Source organism: Capricornis sumatraensis, chromosome 6 (genome assembly GCF_032405125.1).
Source record: "Capricornis sumatraensis isolate serow.1 chromosome 6, serow.2, whole genome shotgun sequence".
NCBI classification, from domain to species: Eukaryota; Metazoa; Chordata; class Mammalia; order Artiodactyla; family Bovidae; genus Capricornis; species Capricornis sumatraensis.
Window position 1 is genome coordinate 55732384 of NC_091074.1, and position 11185 is coordinate 55743568.

General features: G+C 37.9%; 1 protein-coding gene across 4 annotated transcripts in view; it reads right to left on the minus strand.

Annotated features, from left to right (window-relative positions):
• The window catches only part of TRPM3 (transient receptor potential cation channel subfamily M member 3), a 927399-nt gene extending 916770 nt beyond the window's left edge, over positions 1–10629 (minus strand). For all 4 annotated transcript variants that reach the window (XM_068974643.1, XM_068974640.1, XM_068974639.1 and 1 more), the window contains exon 1: positions 10447–10629. In XM_068974643.1, the coding sequence (XP_068830744.1) occupies positions 10447–10629 (183 nt within the window). The remainder of the gene's footprint in view (positions 1–10446) is intronic.
• Between the last annotated feature and the right edge of the window lie 556 nt (positions 10630–11185).

The following is an 11185-nucleotide window of genomic DNA, read 5'->3' on the forward strand; positions in this document are numbered from 1 at the left end:
GAGATCCAACCAGTCCATTCTGAAGGAGATCAGCCCTGGCTGTTCTTTGGAAGGAATGATGCTAAAGCTGAAACTCCAGTACTTTGGCCACCTCATGCAAAGAGTTGACTCATTGGAAAAGACTCTGATGCTGGGAGGGATTGGAGGCAGAAGGAGAATGGGATGACAGAGGATGAGATGGCTGTATAGCATCACTGACTCGATGGATGTGAGTCTGAGTGAACTCCGGGAGTTGGTGATGGACAGGGAGGCCTGGCGTGCTGCGATTCATGGGGTCGCAAAGAGTCAGACACGACTGAGTGACTGAACTGAACTGAAATGATTGAAAAAATTAAAAGAATAATATTTACAACATTTAAAAATTATATGAAATTCAAATTTCAGTATTTATTTATAAAGTTGTATGGGAAGATGGTCATGTCAACTTATTTACACAATGTCTATGGCTGCTTTGGGGCTATAACAGCAGAGTGGAGTAGTTGCAAGAGACTTGATAGTGCACAAAACCTAAAATGTTTACTATTTGGATTTCACATTAAAAGTCTGTCAACACCTGCTCTAGACAATGATTATTAATGGTAGCTAATACCTAAAATAAGAGGCAACTATGAAGTATTCTCGCCAAAAATAATCAAAACCGATCAAGGCTTCTGTTCCTACAATCAAACTATCAGTTCATAGGAAATACAATGGACAGAGAAGCATGTAAGACAACGCCATTGGGATGTATTCTGCAAAATATATAAGGTAGGAAACACTACAGGGCAATAAATTTCTTTGAAAAATAATTTTCAACAGGAAAAAAATGAGATCTGGTCAGGAAACATAGACTGAAAAACACAATGTATCAATTACCATTGTATTCTGATTCAAACAAACTGTGGGTAGATAGCAGAATTATGAGATTATAAAGGAAATGTGATTCCAACTTAATATATGTGGTTATTAGGAAATTGTTCATTTGCTTAAACTTCATAATGGTTTAAAATAAGGGGTCCTTATTTTCCAGGTATTTTTAGAAGAAATAATGTGATACCTGGAATTTGCAAATAATCTAGTGAAGAGGGAGAAAATGGGAAAAAGAGGTATACAAATAAAGTACAATTTGTCACGATTTGATCACTATTGAAGCTGGATTATGAGTAAATGTGGTTACTATTCTCTCTAGTGTTATGTTCAGATTTTCCTTAATAAATACATTTTAAAAAGCATTCTTTCCCAAAAGTCTTCAGGATCATGAAGATAATAATTTTACAACCATAATTTATTTCAAAACATGAATAACCCAATGTTAAAAATACCAAAAGCAAAAAGCATCCTATTTCAACATGGTACAGATTTCACATTTTATTTCTAAAAATGTCAATAAATTTACCTTCAGTAAAAACATAGAATAATGGACATTTCAAGGACCAGAATCAACTGTGGAAACAATTACCTCGGAAAAGACAAGCTGACTCTATTTTCCAAAGCACTTTCAAAACCAGAAGCCCAATACAAATGATCATTAGCCTTATATTACCTCTTGACTGTAACCAACATGTTAATTTCAAAAGGATTAAAGATTATAAACACTCTTTATCAAACAAAGACAGCTTCTATTTTTGATATTTGTTGTAAACCTCTGGTTAGTATTAATAGTTAGGTTACATCCACTTAAAAGTGGCTCTTGGCAGACAATGAACCAGCTACACACATCAATGCACTTTACATTCACAGTTCATCCTGGAGACAGGTATTCCCATCTTCATTTTATAATTAAGGACTGAGACACAGAAAGATAAAGCTGCAAAACCAGTTAATGACCTGAGTCAGACTGGAAATCAGGCCAGTCTGATCTGAATGTCAATACAGTCTTAAAGCAGAAGGCCAGCACCATTCCCTTTCAACTCCTGGGCAAATTTTGGCTCTGTTCAGAGGTTAGCACCTGGACAATCCTAACCTTTCTCTGGTACAAAACAACTGTAGGGAAGAAGCCCTGGTCCATATATCTTCCAAAGAGCAAGGTCAGTTCCTGAGTTTGTACTCTGCTTTTGTAGGTAAAAAATCAGAGAGACAGTGCACAGATTCTCACTGAATATTGTTTGTAATAGCCAAAAAAAAAAAAGGAAATAAACTTCATTTTTGCCAGTAAAAAATGACTATATTACCTACAGTACAAAAGACTGAAATAATATGCAACATCTACATGTAACTCCTTGATACAAAAAATACAATGTTGAGAGAACAAAGCAAATTGCAAAAGAATATATACTATACATTCAGGTAAAAAATTTTAAATATACAGAACCTTTCTTTATATACAGTTATGAATATATAAATATGTAGCAGAGATTTTTCTAAAATAAATCTATATGAGAAGAATGAACCTCAAGTTCAAAATAATTCTTATCTTTGGGAAAGAAATCATTAGAATGGTAGGGGTATATTTTAGCTATGTCTGTAACAGTTAAAGAAACAAAACAGATGAGCAACAAGGCTCTATTGTACAGCTCGGCAAAATATAGCTGTTGCTTTGGAATAACTTTAAATGGACTATAACCTATAAAAACATTGAATGTGTTCTATGTTGTACACCTGAAACTAATATAATACTGTAAAAATCAACTATATTTCAGTTAAAGCAAAGCACTTACTAGCCATAAAAGAGTAAAATTCTGGGTTTTAATTTTTTTTCATGGAACTTTCTTATTATGTGCACTAGGTGAATAAAAAAGCAGTGAGATTTTTTATAAAAAAGATATAAAGAAAACATGGCATATTGTTAACCTTGGTTTAATGTGTATTAAATATATATATTATATACATATATACATATTAAATATATATAAGTATATATATGTGAGTGATTTTTGTAATATTTTCTATTTTTGCATATTTGGGACATCTTCAATTTTAAATAAAAATAAATACAACAATTACTCCTTCTTTATTTAAAAAAAAAAGAACATGAGTGAATCTTAAACAATGGGAAAGGAAGAAGGAATCCTCCTAATAGAACTGGGGAGAAGAGAGGCATAGAAATATAATTCACCTAAAGCCACACAGGTTATAACTGACAGAGGCCAGGGTTACAATCTAGATCTATCTGCTTCCAAAGCCACCATACTGTTCTCTAAAATCCTTTCAGATTGTCCACAGAACTTTCCAAATAGAGATGAGCTGCATTCAAATTGAGCCTGTTGGGAACACTTAGTCAAAAGAACTGTCCTTCCTAATTTCACCATAATAAAGCTCATTCCCAAGGAAGACCTAGAAAAATCAACAAAAGGTAGCTGATTAAGGAGATCAGCCCTGGATTTCTTTGGAAGGAATGATGCTAAAGCTGAAACTCCAGTACTTTGGCCACCTCATGCAAAGAGTTGACTCATTGGAAAAGACTCTGATGCTGGGAGGGACTGGGGGCAGAAGGAGAAGGGGACGGCAGAGGATGAGATGGCTGGATGGCATCACAGACTCGATGGACGTGAGTCTGAGTGAACTCCAGGAGTTGGTGATGGACAGGAAGGCCTGGCATGCTGCGATTCATGGGGTCTCAAAGAGTCGGACACAACTGAGCAACTGAACTGAACTGAACTGATTACTACGAATGTGTTCTGTTTTGTGTGACTATTTTATGGTTGAAGTTCTGATGTTCTACAGAGGTATTTTAAGTAAATATGCAACCCCATGACACTGTACGCAGGGACTGGTAGCTTGTCATGTCAACTCAAGATAACCATCCCAGGTGGGGGCAAACTGAAGCAGTGATTCCCACCCTGTTGAGATCTGAGAATTTCCCACATCTCTTGAGGCATTTGGTGAGATCAAAGTACTGAGGTTTTAATATTTTGTTGTTCAGTCGCTCAGCCATGTCCGACTCTGTGCAACCCCATGGACTGCAGCACACCAGCTTGCCAGGCTTCTTGTCCCTCACCATTACTATTTAGAAATGTCAAAAATACAAAGTAACATTTTAGCAATCTATGAATTATTAAATAAACAACAGTTTCCCCAAACTACATATATTTGCATGATAATTTTGAATTATCCATTAACTTAAGAGACTAAATATGTGCTAAGTGAAACCTGAAAAAGAATCAACAGTTGGGTCTAAGTTCCACCAATCAGGCCCCTAAGAGGAAAAGGGGAGAACCAGGATTAACCCTGAGGGAAAACAGATCTTCAACCCTTCCATTAAAAATATCCCAACTCCTCCAAATCCATGGACCAGTTTCATTTCTATTCTTTCTTCCTACTTATTTAAACCCTCTCTTTCTCTAATAAGTTCTTCACCCAGCAAATCAAGTACTAAAATTTCTCCCATCTTGAAAAAAAAAGAAAAAGAAAGAAAAATTGCCTATATTTCTCTTTTCTTTCATAGATAAGAACCTAAACTCTACCTCACATTAATTTAAAAGTACCATTTTGTTCCTAATTGGCCAATTTATTCACTGAACAAGTATTTAAATGAAGGAAATAAGTCCTGGGTATTCATTGCAAAGACTGATGTTGAAGCTGAAACTCCAATATTTTGGCCACCTGACGTGAAGAGCTGACTCATTTGAAAAGACCCTGATGTTGGGAAAGATTGAAGGCAAGAGGAGAAGGGTATGACAGAAGATGAGATGGTTAGATGGCATCACCAACTCAATGGACATGAGTTTGGGTAAACTCCGGGAGTTGGTGATGGACAGGGAGGCCTGGCATGCTGCGGTTCATGGGGTTGCAGAGTTGGACACGACTGAGCAACTGAACTGAACTGAATTATACACCAGGCACTGTTCAAGGCATCTGGATAAATCAATAAACAAAACAAAGGTCCCCACCTTTGCTCCCAGTCCAGCTGAAGGCAGGCAATAGATAATAAATATTGTGATGTGCTTAGAAGTGTGCCTGGCACATACTGAGTACTACATACATGCTTGGCCTTGTCGTTGTCATCACGGTTACTTTTCTGTCTCATCTGTGATGCCTTCCATTGACTGCATTCAGGCATCAACTCTTAAGCGTCTGTTAAAATGACTAAGAAAGGATTTCCTGTTTTCTCTTCAAATTGCCAAATCTAAGCAACTCTTTTTCTTCCTAATATTTTGAGAATCAGGCACCAAGTCTAGGAAGCTTCTTAGCTAAATTTTCCATCATCACTCATTAAGAGGTACTGACTACTTGAGTCTGCTCTGTTGTATTCTGACCATGAAGCTAGACTGTGTTTAACCCTATCTTGTTGCTTTGCATATCTCTGTCTTGTGTTGAACCATTAGGTCTATTGAGGAAGTTTCTCAGTACCTACCACAGTGCCTTATACTTCCTAAGTACTCAGTGAATGTTAGAGGAATAAAAGTTTCTTTAAACATTGTTCATTATAAGCCTTTCATATTTGCTCTACCAGCACCATACCCCCTTTTGTCTTTGCCAATGAAAGAAACAAAAAGTAAAGTCACTGTACAGACCAGCACAGCTAACCAGAACAAACGAATATGTTTTGCTGCTATTTATAAATGAGTTTTAATGATTTAATTCTTTTTTAAGATCTCAATAAATAATGGCAGAAGAAATTATTATAATATACTTGGGAATAACCAAAAAAATGTTTAAAACCATCTCTCTATGATGATATTCTTCCTCTTCAGAACTCAAAATATTTTAATTACTCACTTGGTACCTAATACCATGGCCCTCAACTTAAAGATGAAACTAAATTAAATTTTAATTCACTGTGATTGATAAGAAAAAGCTTGTTAGTTGTTATATTACTTACTAGAAAAAGAACCCAGAAATGCTTAAACAAAATAGATGGTTATCAGAAAATGGCTTTTTTCCCATCAAAAAATCACAAGAAGAAAATATAGCCATGTTCCTAAGTGATGCAATGTTGTCCCTTTAAAAAAAAAAAATACAAGGCATAAAAGGCAGTAGACAAAAATCAACTTGTCAAGAAATGGTTTATCCAGTAATGGACTAGCACTACAGGGGATCTGTTCTTTCACCAGAGAGCCCTTTGTGTAACAAGAATAAACTATTAAGGGTTTAATGACACTGCAGTACCATATTAGACTCTGAAAAAGAAAGCGAGGATTCTTTTCACCAAGTTGCTGTTGTTTCTACCACAGCCACCATGGGATCTACCGTCCACACAATCCTCAAATGGGCAATTGGTTGGGAATGAGTTTTTCTGACTTTAGCCCTGTCTTTGACTCAGCTTTTTCTTGCTTATTTTAAGATCATGAAGAACCCAGCTTTTGGCAGGAACAACTGGAAGTCACTTGCTCCAAAAGGGACAAGTCAGCCTCAGAAACAGAATCAAGTTTGTTTATGGAATACCCACTGCACACACAGCATCATCTCAAACAGCTATGGGAAGAGGAAATTTGGCATCAGCTGAACCAAACTTGTCTACTTTGCAGGACTGCTGTTTCTATAGACTCACTGCTGCTTCTATACACCCATAGTTGCCCTCTTGTCTGCACAAAGTGTGATGTTCTGTGGTAGGCACCTGCTGATGAGGGTAATTATAGCATTAGTGGAAGGAAGCATGACATCTAAGGCTGAAAAGCAACTCTAATTACAACTCCATCATTTGACTCCCTCAGAACTGCTGTTTCTTTTTCTTTTGCACAGAGGTTACTCAGAGATTAAATTAAATCTGATTCTATTTGAAAACAAGCCATTATACAGTTGTGTAAATGGGCTAGAGGAAGAAATCACCTTTCAAAATTAAAAATACTATAAGCATTGGTGAACATCTGATGTTTGTAACACTAGATGGCACTTGCTGACTCAACTTTCAAGAGATTTATATGTATTTCTGTGTGGATGGAATTAAAACAAATAATAGAACAAGGAGAAATGTGAAATCCAGATCCTATAGAATGGAGACAAAGAAGTTTTAAATTACTTTTATACTCATTAACCAATTTAACAGAAAGTGAAAATGATAGTCATGTCTGACTCTCTGCAAGCCCATGGACTATAGCTCCTCTGTTCATGGAATTCTTCAGGCAAGATTACTAGAGTGGGTTGCTACTTCCTTCTCCAGGGGATCTTCCTAATCCAGGGATCTTCCCAACCCAGGGATCAAACCCAGGTCTCCTGCATTACAGGCAGATTCTTTACCATCTGAGCCATCAGGGAAGCCCAATTTAACAGAGACATTATATAAAACACTAATATCCAGAAACTTAATTTTATATCCAAAATTCAAATACATAATTTTCATATTAATTTAACTGTAAAACTGATATAAAATTCCTTTGAATTCACACACCAAAAAAACAGTATTTTTAAATTTAAAAATAATCTATGAAATTCCAAGGAATGAATATGATTAAATCGTACTTCACCCTATCAGAATTTTACAACTTGGGGTGAATTTGAGTATTGTAGATTACTAGATTTAAGCTTGAACTGTCAACCATGAAGTCTAAAAATAAGGAAAGAGAAGCTTCTTGAATTAGAAAACTGAAAGAAAAAAAAAAAAACCTTTGAAATCAGCAAGGATTGATTTGTCAGACACACCCTGGGCTGTGGCCCAGAAATTGAAAATATGCATTTTAATGCCACTGTTAAGACTCAGAACAGCTGCCTGTCCCTCCAGCTGTTGCACCAGGGGTGGTGCTGCTGCTGCAGGACCACAGAGAGCTGGATGGCACACACAGTCCTAACATGGGCCTGCCACACTCCACAAAGACCATCAAGAGACCATTTTCTGAATACCAAAGGAATTGCCAGAAATGTGACTTTCTGATTTCTAATAGTGGCATTAAGTCATGGGACCAGTCCAACCTCTAAGATATTTCTAAGAAAACTCCAATATATTCAATGATAAATAGTTGGGAAATCTAATTACCCAGATTGATTCAAACACACCTCGTCTATACTTCACACACAAAATCACCATGACTCAGATCACAGAAGAAAAGCACTCCTGGATACCAAGAATAAGGCAGATCTCTTCTTGCTGAAGAAAATCTCCCCCATTATCCATGATGTAGCTCTGCTTTGTTCTTAGTGAAAATGAAAAATAACACAATCATTCCCACTGGGACAGAGTCATAGGCTGTATCATTCCCTGGGAATAACTTCAACTGGAAGTGATTTCAAGACTCTAACTAAAACAGAGAGTAACAAAGGCCACATTAATAAAACTCTATAATCATTTTATATTCTTAAAAGAAAGAAGACAGAAAGATGTAGGAAAGCTTTCATGTTTTATTATTAACTAAAAATTTCCCACATTTATCTATTTTGTCTTCAAAGGAAAGAGTAAAATCCTTATGTGATGTTTATCAGGATGGATGCCACAATATTTCTGAGTACAATACAACATGAATAAAATCCAAAGCCACATCACAGAATTCTTATTTAATCATGAGAATAAACAAAAAGCATTATTAATCATATTAATTGCTTTAATCTCTTCCTAACCTCTATATTTAAGCTATTTCTACATGAAACTCAGTGAAAGTTGAAAATAGCACCACTTTACTTTAAGAGGGAGAAAACAAATCTTATTTAAAGATTAAAAACTTTTATAAGCATATATGTTGCAAACATTGTTTCCTTCCTGTTTGCAAAAATAAGTTGAATGTATTACTTACAAATGAAGTAAAAAGTCTTTGTTATTAATTAATGGAATCAAACCTTGGTTAAAAACTGTCAACCCAGCTCCAAGATTTATGAAATCTCATTATATTTGTTTTTAAAATTCTGATAATTAAAGTCATGGCTAGATGCACTTAGATTTTTAGAAAAATCAATACCAAACTTGCCATGATATGCGAGAATAAGTACAGGCTTTTCCTCTGATTTGTAACTGTATTACTAACGTTTCAATTAACAAGTGCTACAGAGAAATACAGCACCATCTTCACCGTTAGTAAATAAAAGAACATGGTTACTTTTCCAGATGTCATCTTGTCGTTATGGTATCTATTATGTCCTCTTTCTCTCACATTTTTATTCTAGCTAACAGACTCACAAGCTATTTAATCTAACTTATAGTTTTATGAAGATTTTGTATGTTCCTAATATAGACTCTGCACACACCTGTTGAACAGAATCAAAGAGTCAGCACAAGAAATTACTTAGATTGACAGTCAGACTTTCTATTAAAAGGGAAATGAAGTTAATTCTTAGTTCACATAATTGATAGAAACCAGAAGTCATGAATTTTATATGTTCTACATAATTTATTTCAGAAAAATCCTATCTTTAGAATATTTTCCTTTTTAAAATATCTTCAAGTCTACATTTCTAGAAAAACAGTATTTCAATGGTTGAAATTAATTGCATTTTAAGTGCCCTATATCTGTTTTAAATTAACAACTTAGCCTAAAGTATAATATTTCAAATATTTAATAACATTTTCTGCTAGTAGTTTGGAGAAGTAGCAAACAATAAACACAATTACCAAATACTATGCGCATTTATATTTTACTCTATTGAAGGAGTATTTCAGACAGCCTGCTTTTTGGGAATTAATTTTTGTCCTGCAATGATGACCCTTCTAAAACAGAACAGGCTAATATTACTCACGCTAAACAATGCTTAGGTACCGTCCTTTTTTAAAAAATGAATTCAATTTCTCTTCACTATATAATCTCTGCTGTCAACTCCTCTGGATGTAAAACATAAGTACACACACACTGATGTTCTCAGTGGTGTCTTAGAAGTTAAAGTAGTGAGCCGTTCTTCCCTAGGAGCAACAGGAGGGCTCTGCACTCTCTTCTAGAACAGAGTTCTCTCCCTTTAGGCTGAAGAAAAACAAAATATAAAATACTAAAAATGCAAGCATAGCTTTTTTTTATCAACTGTACTTCTCTACACACATATGAGGACTGTATTAATTTCACCTGAGTGCTTTCATTGCACTAATTAGACACTGAAGAGGGGCTGACACATGGGGAAACTGTTTTCTGAACGTTGTACATGTTAACGGTAGGATTATAAGCACCTGGGATATTCTTGCTATTCTTTGCATGCAAATGACTCTACAAACAATTAAATGCATCCATTAACATAGTGGGGGTGTGGGATGGAAAAGAGCAAGTGTTAAGAGTAAAAATATGACATGTCCTTCCTATTCCGCTCTCATTCAGCGGATACCTAGTACCTTTGACTACTCTGCACAGGCAGACCCCTCGGGACGTCTGCGAGTAAAAATACACTCGACATCTTCCACGCTCTCTTAATTGCAGAACTCTCATGATCTGACAGTGAGCCCTCGCCTCTCGAACATGTTTTCACGTTTGCAGAGACACCAGAGACGTCAGGAGACCCTCCCCAAGCTGAGGAAAGGAAAGTCGTTCCTTCTTGCCCCCCCTCACAGCCCCCAACACTTGCATTAGAAGCAGCTCCACAAGTTCCCTGGCTTGAGCCTCTAACGAGGCAAGTTCAGCACCATGGAAAGGGCTCGAGTCGCGTCAAGCAGTGGAAGACACCAGGGGCTCTCCCCCAGCCACTCACCGGCGTCTGCTGCGACGGGAGTCCCGAGCGCTTGGTGGATCCCTGCTTGGAACTTAACCTTTTCCACGACTCGGCAAACCTGCCCCGGCTGGCGCTCCGGCTGCGCCTGCGGCTCTCCGCGCTGTCCTCGCGGTCCGAGCAGCCCCGCTCCATTTCGGTCGCATCTCTCCACTTCTTCCCCATGCTAAGTTCGCCTCGCTCCGCTGGGCAACACCCCAGCGCCGAGAGCTCTCGCCACTGGGTCTCACTCCCGCCTGCGTGTAGCTCACTGTTGGCGCCGCCTTTGCCTCCGCCGGCTCCTGCCACAGCCCTGCGCTCGTTTACCGCCGTCGCCGCCGCCACCGCAACCACCAGGCTGCGCTTGCGCCCGCGATTGGCCAAACCGTACGACGGCGAGCGCCACCTGCGCCAAAGACAGCTTCCTTTTGCGCCCCCAAATTGCTCTCCACCCGCAGCCGCCGCCTTCCCTGGCGGGGGGCGATGGGGGGAAGGAGACGCACGGCTCACCCCTGGGGCTACTGATATTGGGGGGTAGCTCTTTCCAGTAACCCCACCCCGCCGAGTCCCCCAGGCCTGGAGATCAACTTCACCCCACCCTGAGCTGCAGGTGCAACCTAGGTTATCCACACTGGGTGGATGGAGGCTCCAGTTGGCTTGGAGAAAGACTGGAAGCATAAAACTTTGTCCTCCTTTCTTTTTCCTTTCTTCCTTTTCTCCTCTTTGCAGCAAGTGTCTCCCA